Raw genomic sequence first — 15639 nt, 5'->3', positions numbered from 1 at the left:
GCCTGGTGTGGACACTGCTGATTTGGGCCCGGAAACCCTGGTGTCTTTCAGGAGAAAAGGGCCAAGCTGTTACCCTGACAGCTCCTGCTTGGAGGCCGCGGGGCTGGATGAGTCCTTCTGCCTCCTCCTTTCTTCTCTCCTTCCCTTGCTCCTTCCTTCCTTTCTGGCTCTCCTGCCCTGGGAACTGAACCCAGGACCTTCACACTGAGCTGCATCTGTAGCCCTTTATGTTGTTTATTTTGAGACAGTATCTCACTAAACTGCTGAAAGACTCAGGCTGGGCTTGACCTTGCAGTCCTCCTGCATCAGCCTCCCAGAGTGCTGGGATCGCAGGTGTGTGAATCCCCATATTTCTTACTGATGTGCCATCTGCTCCGAGCACCCACACCTGGCATTCCTGGCCCACTGCACGCCTGGTGGCTGGAGTGGGTGGGTGCCATTGGTCCTACTGGAGGACACCAGACCCCAGCCTGGCTCCTCGCTGGCCTCCCAGGGAGGGGGCTGTCCTTGGGCAGCATGACTTCTGTGGGGTGATCTGGCTGGAGATGGCACTGACTCAGCCTGCCCCTGGGTGTGGTCTGGGAGCCTGCCTATGCACCCAGGTACACACATGCTCCTGCTTCACGGTGTCCTCAGACAGATGGAAAGTGCTGTGTGCTTTCCCACACCCTGGCAGCACCACGCCTGGGCTCCCTGGCTTCTTAGGTGGGCAGAGATGTGGAGCAGCTGGTTTCCCTGTCTCAGCTGAGCTCTCGCCGCACGTGGGTGACCTGGCACTCAGAGCCAGGGCCGAGGGTGAGACGGCGAATCTGGGGGAAGAGCAGTGAGCTTCCTTCCTTCCCTTCCCTCCCCATCTCCAGAGGACCCTGAACATTAGTGCCCCCACTGAGGGCAGCGACCGGCCACTCAGGCCCGAGGGAGGGGCCATCTTGCCAGAGCTGTCTTCCTGGCACTAGGTGGGGAGAGCCCAGGATGCCACGTGCTCGGCGAGGCTCCACTAGAGTCAGGCCCTGCCCTCCTTCCACTGTGAGACATGGTCTCGCTAGGTTGCTCAGGCTGGCCGGGTGCCTGCTGCCCTCCTGCCTCGGCCTATGGTGTACCTGGTTACTGAAGTGCATCACTGTAGCTACCTATTCTGCGAGGTGTCAGGGGAGACCGGCTTACTCCCTGAGTCCTTGCCCTCCTGCCCGCCTTGGGCTGCCAGACCTTCGCAGGCCTTTGGGCAGGAGGCCTGCAGATGGCTGGAGGCAGATCTATCCCCTCCCTTCCCTTTGGGTGCACCAAGTTCATTGCTTGTCCCTTGACAAAAGAGGACGAGGACCCGAGGCCCACATCACAGACAGTACCTAAGAGGACAGTGTTTGCGGAAGCCGAGTGAGACCACCCAAGTCTACCAGGAGTCCAGCTCAGGGTCCTACCCCACGGCCCCGCCCCTGGCTCTACCCAGTCAATTCCTGGCCCCGCCCACCCTAGACCCCACCCTCACCCACTGCCCTCTTCCTGGTCCAGATCATACCCAGCTGCCCATCTAGGGACCAGCCTGGGCGGAGCCGGGGGTGGGCGAAGGGCAGGGGGCAGGGCCAGGAGGGTTGAGAGGGGAGAGGGCTCGGAGCAGGGTCATAGGGGTCAGAAGAGCTATAGGGTAGGGGCAGGCCCGGGAGAGTTATAGAGGGGCGGAGCCTGCGGGAGTCAAGGGAGCAGTGAGAAAATGCAGTCAACACTCCGGGTTTAGAAATGTTTAAAACCAATTTTTATTTTAAGGCTGTTATACGGGAGGGGCAGAGGGGAGCAGCTGGCTGCAGGGGACGGGGTGGGGGCCAGGTGCACGCAGGAGGGGCACCACTTCCCTGGGCCCCCACTGTCAGGTGTGAGGTGTGAGCACCAGAAGTATGCACATTGGCACAGCTTGGAGAATCCCGGACACAGCTCACGCCACCTCTGCAGGGCCCGGGGACCCCAGGCCAGGCGAGTCCGTGGCCCAGGCAGCGGTGGAGGTGAGGAGGTCACAGCTGCCCGTGGTGCGGGGACTCGGAGGTGGGAGCCACACCTGGTCCTGCAGTGTCCTGCTCCTCTGGCGGGTGTGGCTTGGAGGGGAGGGGCCGGGCCGGGGCCAGCGTCCTAGGAAAGGGGTGAGCACCACGCCGGCCGCCCGCTCGGCCCTCACAAGTTCTTCATGCACACCTGGCAGCGGCTGATGTGCGTGCGGATGAGGCCGGCCTTGAGCGTGTCAGCTGAGGGCGAGCCCTGGAAGCTGGCCTCGGGGATGGTGGTCAGCCAGAAGCTGTACTTGTTGGCGAAGTAGTGGCAGGTCCCTCGGGCGCCGTTGCACTCAATGAATGGCGTGGCCCTGAAGTCCTCCAGGCAGCTGCCCGGCGACACCAGGGACTGGCCGCCACCCTCGTCCCCTGCGGCCGTGTGCTGTGGGGGTGCAGGAGGGGTTAGGGTCCTGGCTGGATGCTGGGGCAGGCGCTGCTTGCTGCTCTGTGGTTTACTGGATGGCAAATTCTGGGTTGGCGTGGACATGGACCCAAGCCACATGCACGCGTACAACACACACACACACACACACACACACACACACACACACACACACTGAGCTCAGTTGTCTGCTGCTGAGGGAACCGGGTGTGGGGCGAGGCCCGGACGCTGGGGGCTCGGTGGAGCTGGGCAGGGGCACAAACCCAGGGCCAGGGTGTCACTCATATACATGAGCCATGACTCGGGCCTCAAGCAGACCTGGACGGCTACATTTTGATAAAAGCAAAACCTAAACAAACCTACCCAACCATTCATTCAAACCTAAATGGCAGGGTGAAGAGATGAAAACATAAAACGTGTTTTTTTTTTTTTAATCAATACCGGGGATCGAACTTAAGACCACCTGCTTGCAAGGCAGGTGCTTATGCTGCTGAGCTACATCCCGAGCCCCAACATAAAACATTTTAAAAGTAACATTAATAGCCAGGTCTGTACCCCAACACTCTGGGAGGCTGAGGCAGAAGGAGTGTAAATTCCAGACCAGCCTGAGCAAGTCATGAACTTAGTGGGAGACTGTCTTGAAAAGAAAAGAGTTTAAAAGACCGAGGAGGCAGCCAGGTACCACGACCGTGGATCCAGTCTCCGGATCACCATAAAGTGATATGGACTGACGAGTGGGTCCCACCTTCAGCCCTCAAGTTAACGGGGCATCGGAGTGAAGTATGGGCCGGAAGGGGGAGCTGTCCTGGTGACTCTTTTCTTAAAAGAAAGATCAGCAGGTGACAATGCTTCCAAGCAGACAGGGCTCCTGGTGTAACTAAGAGTTCCCCCCAGGGGTGAACTGCTAGGCTGCAAGGCTTCTGGGTTTGCAGGGAAACCAGTTTGGGGATAAGTTCTACTTCCGGTGGCACTGACATGATTGGCTTCTCCTGGGGTGTGGGGGGGCCCCGATCTCGACCTCAGCCTTAACACGAAGGGTGGCCTGGCTTGGCTCTGCCTGTCGCCTGGGCGAGGCCAGGGTGACCTCAGCTCTGAGGGACCCAGCAGCCCTAAGGAGCCTCCAAGGAGTGCAGCGCCCACCTGCTCAATGCTGCAGACACTGGGCTGGGGGCCAAAGGAGGACGCCCAGAGGGGACAATGGGCCCCAGGACAGGGCCAGGGACTTGAGGTGAGGATCCCTGGAGGAGGCTGGGCTGGCCTGGGGGGCTCTGAGCGTGCCGCACTTGCACACGTGCACATGTACACACTCACACACACATAGATATACACGCAAGCAAGTGCTCCAGGGGTCATGTAAAACAGCAACCTGAGATCTCTTGTCCTCGAGTGTGCACTGAAGGCCACTGAGGGCGTGTGAGGTCTCAGGAGGACTCACACAGGACCAAGGGCCTTAAAGCTGTGGCCTCCTCAGCCTCAACCTCTTGTGAAGGCCTTTGCTCCTGTGCCAAAGTAAAGGCCAAATTCATCCCAGGCTCACTGTGTGCAAAACTTTGATTTAACAGCGTCCCTCTGGACGAGAACAGCACCATCCCTGGACCCAGAGCTCCGTAAACAACATGCAAGCTGTCTTCTAGCCCCCTCCCCTTCTCATTCTGTGGCTCAGGTGCCTTTGTGCAGTGTGTCACCTGGACAACTGTCTGGTGTATTATTGCTGTGTCCTTAGTCAACCAGAGGAAGTAGATTTTCACCTGGTTTCATGCAGAGGGGGAGTGGGAGGGGAAGAGAAGGGAGGAGGGGGAGAGAGGGAAAGAGAAGGGGAGGAGGGGAAGGGAGGGTGGGGGAGGGAGAGGAAAGAAGAGGGAGGGAGGAAGGGGAAGGGAGGAGGAGGGGAAAGGAGGGGGAGGAGGAGAAGGGGAGGTGAGGGGCAGGAAAAGGGGAGGGGGAGGGGCACAAGAGGAGTGGGAGGGGAGAGCCACCCACCATGAGGAAGGAGTATCCGATCCATAGGCTGCGCCAGCCAGCCGGGCAGTGGGGGATGGACACGTCCTGGCTGTGCACCGCGATGGCCACGGCTGGGGCCTCACACACGGAGCAGCGGCTGATGTAGGGCCTGATGTCCTCCTCAGCCACGGGCATCATGGGCAGCGGGGCAGTGGTGGACAGCCAGTAGGACTTGTCATTGCGGCTGGCGTAGTAGCAGACGTCACCCGGGTTGCAGTAGAGGAAGGGCATGGTGCTGAAGCGAGCCAGGCAGGAGCCAGCCAGCCCTGCAGGAGGTGTGGGTCAGACAGCGTTGTGGGACAGCCAGGCCCATGCGGCCACCTGCAGGCCACTGAGCTGAGGCTCTGGCTGGCCCTTCCCTCCCGGTACCCGGGTAGAACATGGGCTGGGCGCAGCCCTTCCTTTCTGCTGTGCTGGCCTTGGTGGCCTTGTGAGAGCCTGGCTACTCCACAGCTGGCCCTGCAAACCTCAGACCAAGCTGCGCCTAGGGTGCTGGGCTTCAGAAGTGAAGTCGGGGGGCAGGCAGCTCTCTTGGGGGTTCTTGTGTGATGGTTTGAGACAGACTCTCGCTATGTAGCCTAGACTGGCCTTGAACTAGCAGGGATCCTCCTGCCTCAGCCTCCTGAGTGTGGGGATGACAGGCCTGCCTGGCTTCTCTTGGGGGTTGTTAGTAGCACCAGCCCAAGAAACTATGAGTACCCTAAAAGAGAGTCTTGTTTGCTCATGGGGCTCCACCTCAGCAAGGGCTCTGTTGGAGCACAGGTGGAGTTTAAGGGGAGAGGGAACTGCAAGGGAAGCAGGTTTCCCATTTACACAAGAAGTTTAGGGTCTGGCGATTTAGCTCAGTGACATAAGTGCTTGCTTGGCAAGTGCAAGGTCCTGAGTTTGATCCCCGGTACTGCAAAAAAAAAAAATCAGGTGTGATCCCAGCACTCAGGATGCTGAGGCAGGAGGACTGCCACAAGTTCAAGACTAGCCTGGACTACACATTGAGACCCTGTCTCCAAAAAGCCAAAAATGAAGCAAGAGATGGAGCTAGTGACTAGGGCCAGCATGGCTGGAGCCACATGGGAGCCCGTGGGAATCCATGCCAGGTCATCAGGAGGGCCTGCGGAGACCACAGGATTCGAGGTGGCAGGCGTGTGCCTGCCCAGGGTGCCTACCCAGGTCCTGGTTGTGCGCCTTCTCCTGGCCCTCGAAGTACAGCAGGCTGTAGCCGCTCCACAGCTTGTTCATGCCCACTGGGCACATGGGCTCCTGCTCCGTCTGGCTGTGCTTCACCAGCAGGTAGCCGATGCTGACGCTGCGGCCAGGCATGCCAGGCAGCCCTGGGCTCCCTGGGCGGCCGGGCTCCCCTGGGCCAGAGAACACAGCTCAGCCACTGAGGCCGGAGGCTCCTCCTTGCTCCCCACTGTAGGCTCGGCCACTTGGCCACTCGGCCACTCGGGAGACCCTGCCCCGAGCTCTGCTGGGGCCTGGGTGCCTCCACACAGCCCTGCCACGCCCGAAACCCACTCATCTCCTGCTTGTGCCCACTGCCCGCTCTCCTGCGTGGGTCCCACACTGTCCATGTCTGTGGCCTTCCCTGTGGCCTGTGTGCTGATAAAGTGACCTGTGCCCCATTTTCAAGGCAGCTGCTTCTGCCCGACTCCCTGAGACGGGGCTCATCAGAAAGATTGCAGGGATGCTGGGTACAGGGATGCAGGGATGCTGGGTGCCACTCCCGGCCTGTCCCCTCTTGTACACAGGCACTCGGCCCTGTGTCTCCTGAGCTTAGCAGCCATCCCCTACCTTGCTGACCCTCAGTCCTATGACCCTAACCCCACATTCCACTGGGCACCCTGGGAACAGCAGGAAACCAGGTCCCCCACCCCGTGCACTGCCCTGGCCCTGCTCTGTGCCCTCCACGAACCCCTCAGCAGCTACCTTCTTGGCCAATCGGGCCCTGGTGGCCCACGGGCCCTGGGTCTCCCCGGAACCCAGGCAAAGCAGACACACCGCCACGTCCCTGGAGTCCGGGCTTCCCTGGTGCCCCACGGAAACCTGCAAGATGGCTGTGTGAGGGGTCCTGGAGGGGCAGCCTGAGAGGATGGAGGTGAACCCCAAACCCTGAGCCCTCCCCCTGGAACCCCACCAGCCTCCTACCTGGTTCTCCAGGGGGACCCTGGGGCCCCATCTCGCCCTGAGCCCCGGGAGGACCCCTCCTGCCCTGTGGCCCCATTGCACCAGCTGGAGCCAAGATCCTCTGGGGGATTCCAGCAATCCCGGGGGACCCCACAGAACCAGGGGCTCCTGTGGGGGAGGGGGGGAAGAAGGGCCGTGAGTGTGGAGAGCAGGTCTGCTCTTCCCTGTGCGTATGCAAGGCACCGGCTGCTGGCTACTCACCGGGGAAGCCCTGATCTCCTTTGGGCCCCTTGGGGCCTCTGTCACCCACAGCTCCAGTAGGTCCAATGCTGCCCATGAGTCCGGGTTCACCCCTGGGCCCTGCAGACGGAGGGGACACAAGTCAGGGCACGTCTCCTGTGAGGTGCCCGTCACCTCCACCCTGGCACCACCAGCACCATGGTCACCTTTCTCTCCTGGGACACCGAACACGCCTGGGCGGCCCTGGGGCCCCAGGTCCCCAGCCCATCCTTTGGGGCCTGGGACGCCTGGGGCTCCGGCATTGCCAGTGTCTCCTTTGCTTCCAGGCAGGGCAGCTGGGCCGGGGGGACCCTGGGGCCCTGGGTAACCTGTGGGCGATAGGGAGTTTAGACCAGTCCTGGCCACTGCACTGCGGCCAGATTGAAGTCAACGGCTTTTGTGCTGTCTTGGCCAGTTTGGAGTGCTGGGCCTCTTGGTAACTTTAAAAAACCGTGGTGACCTAAAGTTTCCCATGGTAACTGTCTTTAGGTATAGTTCAGTGGCTTCTGGCACATTCCACTGTTGGCAACCGGCGCACCACCCCTCTCCAGACTTCCATCTTGCTTGTTTGAGACAGTCTCACTATGTAGTTGAGGCTGCCCTCAAACTCATGGCGATTCTCCTGCTTCAGCCTCCTGAGTGCTGGGATGGTCTGTGTGTACCATCACAGCCAAATAGAGCTGCAGAACTTTCAACTCTGCCACAGCCACAGCCCCTCACCCGGGGCAATTCTACTTCCTGCTAGACGGACTTGACCACCCTAGGGGCTCAACGTGAGTGGGACCATGCAGCACTTGTCCTTGTGTGACTGCCATATCTCCCAGAGTATCTGGTCCTCAGTGCTGGTCCATGTTATAGTGAGTGTGTTAAGAGTCTCCTCCCTGTTGAAGGCTGCATAATATTCCACATATGCACCACATTTTCGTTTATCCCTTCATCTGTGGGCAGACTCTGGGGCTGCCTCCCTCTCTGGCTGTCCTGCCCAATGTTGCTGTGGTTACTGATGCACAAGCTGTTGACTGGCAGCCTCCACTCTACACCAGCTCGTTTGCACACTCAGCTTCTATGTGGTTTGGAAGTGTGGACTAAACCTGTCAGCTGAGTGAGGGGAAGCACCACTGCACATCTCTGCATCTCTCCCCTTCGGGGAGTTATGGACACGCCTTGTGCTGGGTTTCTTGGGCACTACCCTGGGCGGGGAGGAACAAACTAGGGACGTGTGGTGATACTGTCTGAGGAAGAAGCGAGGCAAACTGGGTCATATGAGCCATGGCCTGCAATGCCAAGGCCCCACCGATACTCGGGACCCGCCCACTCCATAAGCCACGCCCCAGGAGGCCCCGCCCATGACCCCACCCCACCGCTTACCTTTCAGGCCAAAAATCCCAGGCGAGCCAGCATCCCCTGGCAGCCCAGAGATGTTGGACGATGGGCTGATACCGGGGAAACCTTGCATTCCGGGTCTCCCGGCTGGGCCTCGATCCCCTGGAAGACAGAAGGCCTGTGCTTGGTGCCAGCACCCAGCTTTCCAGACTCATCCCCCACTGGCGGGCTTGGAGGTCCAGCCTCACGAGGTCAGATGGTGACGCAAGGGGAGCCGGGGGTGGGGGGAAGCAGTTGTGTCCTGCAGTTGCTCGGGGTCACCAGCACACGAGCCCCCAAGTGCCTAGCAGGGGCTGCCCCCGCAGGGTCCTCGCCACCATGCTGAGGGACAGCGTCACTCAGCTCTGCCCCTCTGACTCTGTGGGCCCCTGGGGGTCATGCCGCCATTGCCATTCTCTCTAGAGGTATCCCTCAGGTCCTGGGGCCCAGAGGGAGTGGGGTCAGAGGGGTCCCCAGCCATATATGAGGGGGCAATGACCAACACTGGGGCACCCCCAAAGTCACAGCAGCCCCAAGCCATGGTCTCACCTGGAGCTCCTTGTGCCCCCTTCTGTCCAGGTACTCCTGTGGGGCCGGGGAAGGTGTTGGGCTCCCCAGGGTCACCTCTGTCCCCAGCAGGGCCAGGAAAGCCTGGGTCTCCAGGCATGTCCGCACCTGCAGGATGTGAATGCAGGGTGGTGATGAATGAGTGTGGCCATGCCAAAGGGATGTACCCAATAAAGGGACAGTTGGCTACCTCGGGAGCCCAGACTCAGGCGGCCCGGAGATTTATTCCTGATGGAACCCTGCATCAGTATCTCTGACTCCAGGGTCCCACAATTTAGGGGACCCACACTCCAGAGGGGAGGAGGCCCCCGGGGTTGTGCACACCCTGGGTGGTGCTGCGCTTTGATGGGTTTCCAGAACATGCTGATGCTGGGACTCCTCCCTGGCCACCGTCAAGGCCGAGGATTCCTTGCCTCTTCTCACTGCTCTGCAAGTGCTGTTACTGAGTGAGTGCGGGAACACACGCATTCCTGGTGCGTGCAGGCAAGTATTCGGGTACAGGAGCACTGGGAGAATGCGTCTGAATAAAAGCTGCAAGTCCCTGGGTGATGGTCCCCCGTTTAAATGTATTTTAACTGCTCTGCTTAGCCCTGCAGGGGGACAGCAGAAGCTCCTGGAGACCGGGATGCGAGGTGCAGTGAAGCAGACACACGCTGGAGCATCCCGAGGTGTGACCCAGAGAATAAACGGAGCAAAACAGAATAGGGGGGGCAGGAAGCAGGCAGATGCAGAAAGCACTTGAATATGATTCTCCTGCACTGGGCATGGCCAGCTGGCTTTTGTGAATTGTAGGGAAACTGGTATACAGGACCCCCTGCCCTGGCCCCGCCCCACCCCGCCCCATGTGAGGGGTTGCACCCCTGCGCTCACCTGGGGAGCCAGGGGAGCCCTTAGGGCCAGGCAGGCCGTGTAGTCCGCTGATGCCACGCTGTCCCGGGAAACCTGCAGGGTCTCAGGTCAGTCACACAGGGGAGACAGCAGGGTCCTGCTGGTGGAGCCCCCTGGGGCCCCTTCAGCACAGTCCCCTTGGCTTGCCACCAGCCTCTGCATGCACTGCCGGCCCAGCCAGCAGGACTGGGAGCCAGGTGTCCTCTGCTGTGACCCAGGGCCCATGCCAAGTCTACACAGGTGCTGTCAGGGTCTGCAGCTGTGGGCAGAGACCTGAGCACCACTTCCCTTCCTGCAGCCTTCCTGGCTAGCCTCAAACTCACAGGGATCCTCCTGCCTCAGCCTCCTGAGAGCTGGGATTATAGGCTTGTGTCACCACACCCTGTGACGCAACATGAGGTGGCAGTGTGCAGGTGGCCCATGGCACTGCTTGGGCTGATGGGGCCCTCCCAGCTGCACTGTCCTCAAGGCCTTGTGGCCCTCCCAGCTGCACTGTCCAGAGGGCCCCATGCAGGTCCCTGGAGGGTGGCCTCACCTGGCAAGCCGGGTATGCCGGGCCAGCCATCGTCTCCTTTCTCTCCAGGGAATCCAATTCGACCAGGGTCCCCTTGTGGCCCCTGCACCCCTGTCAGTCCCGGGAAGCCTGGAGGGAAACGGTGTTAGTTCAGAGCCCACGGGAGACCCTGGAGGCCCAGGGACTTCATCCCAATATGTGGCCTCCCTGATTGGCGAAGTACACTGGGGCTGCAGCTCCAAGCTGCAGAACTGGAAACTATCCTTGTCTCTCTACAGAGCTGTCCCTCTACAAAGCTGTGGCCCAGGGGCCACCCTTACTTGGTTCAGTGGGGTCAACTCAGCCTTGCTAAAGAGAAAGAAGTACACATGTGTACGTGTGTGAGTATGGGTGTGGTGGCACCAGGGATGGAACCCCAAGACTTTGCACTGAGCTCCTTCCCTAGCCTTTATTTGTTATTTTGACACAGGGTCTTGCTACGCTGCTGGCTGGACTTGAACTTGAGACCCTCTCCCCTCAGCCTCCAGAATATCGTGTGATTGTTTATTCTTGTCCTATCCTGCAGACTCCACTCTGCTAAGGATGGGCGAGTGATGCTTCAGAATCATCCTCTGACCAGGGGTGCACAGAGGGACAGTGGCAGCCATGGTACAGTGGGGATCAGCTCTGGGCAGCACTCTCCACTGACTTGGGGGACAGTCAGTGGACCAACCCCTGCAAGGACCCACATTGTGACAGGGCCTGGCTGGTCCAGGGCGCTGCCAGTCAGCACACCACCCTGCTCCTCTCTGGATGATCTGGGTGGGTAAGTGTGGGGTGCAGCGTGCGCGAGGCTCCGGCCTTACCTGGCTGTCCTTTGAGTCCGGGGGGGCCCTGGGGTCCGGCCAGACCCGTGATGCCAGGGAAGCCGACCTCGCCCTGGGCTCCTCTCTCTCCGAAGAATCCCTTCAGACCTGGAACACAGCGGGTGGCTTGGATGGTGTTCCATGTGCTGCTCTAAGGAGGCCCAGCGCCCATGGGCTCCATGGCCACGTCACAGGTCACCCCGAGTCCACACCCGCCTTTGCCTCAGCTCACTTCTGCTGGGACTGTGGTGTCAGCCTCAGGATGGCACCTGGCTGGTGAGCCCTGGATACCATGATGATAGTGCCCACAAGCCAACGACGTCTAATCCCCACTGCTGGCACCCCGTCTTCTGCTGGGCACCAGGCCTGGCAAACAGTCCCAGGGACTCTCCAGGAAGCTGCACCCCAGGCTGGGTGGGGAACATGGGAGGCCGGCTCTGCAGGAATGGAAAGTGCCGCATACCTGGAGTCCCTATGGCGCCACGCTCTCCCTTCAGGCCTGGGCTTCCTGGTAAATTGATTGTGTCCCCTGTGTCACCTGTCACATGGAGAAAGCTGGGTTGGAAGAGCTCTCTGGGAAGGAAGGTGATAGGTTTTGTTCCTCCTGTGGTGCCTAATCTTTCTGTTTTGCTTTGTTTCATTATTTTGAGACAGGGTCTTGCTATGTAGCCTAGGTTGGCCTTGAACTCATAGCAATCCTCTTGCCTCAGCTCCTGAGTGCTGGGATGAGAGGTGTATGCCTGGCTTTTCCTGGTTTTAACAAGAACAATGGCTTCCAGAGGATCACAGGTCCCACACCACCCCTCTCGCCTGACTGGCCCTGAAGGAGCCACCGACACTCACCAAGGTCCCCAGGCTGGCCGACCTCACCGAACAGGCCTATTCTTCCTGGAGCACCCTTGTCCCCCTATGGAAAAGCACAGGGGAAGCTACTTAGGGGGACGCAGTGACATCATGTGGCTCTGAAGTGTTGCCTTGTCTCATGCCCATGAACACAACAGCGCTTGAGACGGGCGATTTTTGAGTCCAGGCTGGGCCACAGAGCAGCTCTGGTCTCTGGGACTTCAGCTCTGCTCCCTCAAGGGAACATAAAAAACACAGACACCAAGTGTCATGCCCAAAGGCCCACATGAGGGTGGCCGGGGCTTCAAGCCACTGCAGTCCAGGATGGCCTGGGTGGCCAGCTTTGCAGTTGCTCTGTGGCCATTGCCACCTCAGTGGACACTGATCAGGGCAGAGGAGCCTATGGAGCAGGCTGTGCACACCCCACACTCACCCGGCTGCCTGTGAAGCCCGGAAAGCCGATGATCCCCGGTGGGCCGACCACGCCGGGGAAGCCTGGCTGGCCAGGTGAGCCAGGCAGGCCGATGTCACCTTTGATTCCTTTGATGTGGCCAGGCCTTCCAGGAAGCCCCGGGATTCCTGCCTGCCCCGGGATACCTGGCATGCCCTGGACACCTACAGGAAGACCCAGAGTGCCCTGTCAGTGGGGAAGGCCCCTACCCCCAAGGACTGTCTGGAATCGGGCAGCACCTGTCACCCCCAGGCCATATAGCTGAGGACGGGAGTTCGGGGTGCTCAGGCATCAGAGGACCCTGCAAGCCCTTGTGTGGACACCCTGGGCAAGCAGTGGGGCTGGGGACCTTGGCCACACAGGGCTGGCTGGTCGCAGGAGCAGGCTGGGGTGTGGGGAGCCTCACCTTTCAAGCCCAGGTGCCCTTTCAGCCCCATGGGCCCTTCGTCGCCTTTCTCTCCCTTAATGTGCTTCATCCCGGGCAGGATGACGGGAGGGGGTCCTGGGGGACCTGGGTCCCCGCGGGTACCTGAATGGAAGCAGAAACCATCACTTCCCGTGACCTCAGACTGCGGCACAAAGGCAGATAAGGCCCTCGGTCTGTGCTGCGCTCCTCCAGGGATGCTTGACCCCATGGCCCCAGCTCCGAGTGCCCACGCAGGTCGGGTGAGCAGGCCTGGCTCTGGGTGTGGCAAGGGGTGCTGAGTCCTGGCCCTTCTGCAAACCCACCATCATGGTTTGTGTCTGGATCTCCCCTCAAAGCCTCGCCCGGTCATGGGGGCGGGCCTTTAGAAGGCGGCTGAGTCTAGCATGTGTGATTGGTTCGCTGTCTAGCGCTGGGATTGGTGGTGTGAGTGCTGCACCCGCCAGGGGCGGAGCCTGCGTTCAATATACTGCGAGAAGGAGCCTCCCTTCCGCTTCCGCCCTTTCTCTCTCATCCCTGGTAGCTGCCATGAGCAGCCACCCTTTAGCGAGGCCACCCTGCCTCGGAGCCAGCTGAGTGTGGACTAAAACCTCCAAAGTGCTGTATGCTAGATAAACTTTTCCTGTCCTCATTTGGAGGGGCGGGTATCTTGTCCCAATACGAGAGAAAAGTAAAGGAGACACCTGTGCCCCTCTGGGCGCCTGCATCAGTGCCCCCTCCCCCCCTCCGGGCCTCCCCACTGTCGCTATTTCCGCCTCCAGATCTCCGCATGGAATGTCAGGGACCCACACAACCCACATGCATCAGCACAGCTCGGAGCAGAAAGCGGGTAAGGAGAGGTGCGCTCGCACACCAGGCGTGCGCCAGTCCCGTGAGAGAAGGTGGGGACCTGAGACCATGGCACTGAGCGGAATGCATCGCGCAATCTCAAACGTCGAGAAGCCCAAGCGTGAACAGAGAGCACAGGAAAAACAGGGAATGGAGACAGAGGGGGAAATCTGCAGACAGAAGGGCCCACGAGGCAGAGGGGGAGGGGTGCGGGGAGGGACACAGGGAATGCAGACGCCACGAAAGACCACGTTGTGACCACAGCGCCCGCAAACGCGTGCTAGTAACGATAAAGAAGATAAAGACGCAGCTGTGAATGTGTCCCTCACTTCATCGACGCCAGGGCTGCTGCCGGCAGCTCCCCCCATTCTGGTTTCAGAATGACCCCGCAGACCCATACCTTTCCCGCCGGGCTGGCCAGGCGGACCCCTCACACCGGGCAGCCCGAAGAGCCCGGCCTCGCCCTTGGTGCCTGGGAGTCCCGGCCTTCCTTTGAGCCCGACCATGCCCTGGAAGCCTTCCATGCCCGGCGAGCCTCTGTCCCCTGCAGCAAAGGAAGGTGGCCTTTAGTGGGAACCAGGGTGGGGACCCGTCAGGCCCTGGTATCTGATATGCAGTATGGGGACATAGGAGGACAGTGGCTCTGATTTATGGATGGACGTGGGAACAGAGCAGAAAGAGGTCCCAGGTCCTGCGGGAAGAACAATAGCGGCCTAGGGGCAGAGCAGGGACTGGACAGCTGCCTGAGTGGCAGGGACCAGCCCCACCCTGCTGCTGCCACCTGGTTACCTTTTGGCCCGGGGCTGCCAGGCATCCCGCTCATTCCTTTAAAGCCGGGCGTTCCTGGCTGGCCTCGGTCACCCGCTGCACCAGCGTCACCTCTGTCACCAGCGAGACCTTTCATCCCCACAGGGCCTGGGGCACCTGTGTCGCCACGGTCACCCCTGTCCCCTGGCAGACCTGTTAGGGTGGGAAAGGCACATTTGAGGTGATACGGAGAGCGTTCCTCAGACGGACTCAGCTGAGGCCCCGGTCTAGACCTCTGGTTCCTTGGAGAGGGGAGAAGGGCACAGAGCTCCGGGCCAGGTCAAATCCAGGTGGTGGCGGGTGTGGGACTCCAGGCAGTGCCACTTGTGTAGGGACACAGTCTCTGGGCTCAGCGGCACTGCCCGGCCATCTGTCCTGAGCTCCAGGTCCCCTCCCTGTTGCTCTGGTCTTCCGCATGCCTGGTCACTTTGCTGTCCTGACTTCCAGTGCCCCCGGCCACTGCCATGCCCCCTGTCTCACACTGGATCCCACCATGAGCTGCCCGCTACCTCCTGCAGTCCGTCCCTACTGCCCTTCTCTGTTAAAAGCTGCCAGGGCCTGGCTGTGCCTCAGCTGCCACCTAACCCTTAGCCAGGCATTCAGTGCTTCTGCCCCTGAGGTGAGAGAGTTGCTTGAGCCCAGGAGTTCCAGACTGGCCCAGGGGATATTCCCAGATGCAGAAAATGTCTGGTGCATGCCAGGATTACCGGACATCTCCTCCAGTTTCCCAGGGCCTCCAAATAGGACCAGTGGGCTAAACTTTTGCAGTGGAAATTTCTTTTCTCTCTAATAAAATCTTCCCCTGAACCCCAGTACATACAACAGGCAAACAGAGGAGCCCACTGCCCAGGCTGTTTAAATTCTCCCTGGCGAAATACATGTCTTGTTCTTAGAACCCTAAAGCAGCTCTTTGAGGCTCCCTGGAACACAGTTTGAGAACCCCTCCCCTCCCTGGGCTCCTACCTTCCCTGCCTGGTGTTCCGGGCAGTCCCAGAGGCCCTTCTGGGCCAGGAGCTCCTGGGAATCCATGCTGTCCTGGAGGTCCAGGCAGTCCTGGCTGGCCCGAGGGTCCGGGGAAGCCCACCTGGCCCTTCAGCCCTGGCATCCCGGGCATCCCCTGGCTCCCTGTGGACATGGAGAAGACAGTGGTGAGGCCGGGTCTCCCAGCTCCTGGCTCAGCCTGCAGAGGTGTCTCGGGGTCTAGGTCCAGAAAGTCCGGACATGTAAGGAAGTGCAGGGGCTCAGATCCTTACCCCAGGATGGTCACTGATATTCTGGCCAGCTTCCT

The 15639-nt window shown here is 60.3% G+C and overlaps 1 protein-coding gene across 1 annotated transcript in view; it reads right to left on the bottom strand.

The window, feature by feature from the left end:
* Nucleotides 1-1727: 1727 nt before the first annotated feature.
* Nucleotides 1728-15639, bottom strand: part of Col4a2 (collagen type IV alpha 2 chain) — a 116877-nt gene continuing 102965 nt past the window's right edge. Inside the window, exons 30-48 of the mRNA XM_063247028.1 lie at nucleotides 15315-15476; nucleotides 14334-14504; nucleotides 13945-14088; nucleotides 12699-12821; nucleotides 12275-12456; nucleotides 11842-11905; nucleotides 11462-11536; nucleotides 10999-11106; nucleotides 10175-10282; nucleotides 9622-9693; nucleotides 8734-8859; nucleotides 8191-8307; nucleotides 6990-7151; nucleotides 6805-6903; nucleotides 6565-6711; nucleotides 6346-6462; nucleotides 5583-5774; nucleotides 4399-4685; nucleotides 1728-2418 (exon numbers count right to left, since the gene is read on the bottom strand). Coding sequence (XP_063103098.1) covers nucleotides 2161-2418; nucleotides 4399-4685; nucleotides 5583-5774; nucleotides 6346-6462; nucleotides 6565-6711; nucleotides 6805-6903; nucleotides 6990-7151; nucleotides 8191-8307; nucleotides 8734-8859; nucleotides 9622-9693; nucleotides 10175-10282; nucleotides 10999-11106; nucleotides 11462-11536; nucleotides 11842-11905; nucleotides 12275-12456; nucleotides 12699-12821; nucleotides 13945-14088; nucleotides 14334-14504; nucleotides 15315-15476 — 2714 coding nt within the window. The 3' untranslated portion in view covers nucleotides 1728-2160. The remainder of the gene's footprint in view (nucleotides 2419-4398; nucleotides 4686-5582; nucleotides 5775-6345; nucleotides 6463-6564; nucleotides 6712-6804; nucleotides 6904-6989; nucleotides 7152-8190; nucleotides 8308-8733; nucleotides 8860-9621; nucleotides 9694-10174; nucleotides 10283-10998; nucleotides 11107-11461; nucleotides 11537-11841; nucleotides 11906-12274; nucleotides 12457-12698; nucleotides 12822-13944; nucleotides 14089-14333; nucleotides 14505-15314; nucleotides 15477-15639) is intronic.

This window comes from Cavia porcellus, unplaced genomic scaffold (genome assembly GCF_034190915.1).
Source record: "Cavia porcellus strain 051 isolate PalLab524CR breed Dunkin Hartley unplaced genomic scaffold, mCavPor4.1 scaffold_4, whole genome shotgun sequence".
In the NCBI taxonomy this organism is placed as follows: domain Eukaryota; kingdom Metazoa; phylum Chordata; class Mammalia; order Rodentia; family Caviidae; genus Cavia; species Cavia porcellus.
This window is presented reverse-complemented; position numbering and strand designations above follow the sequence as displayed.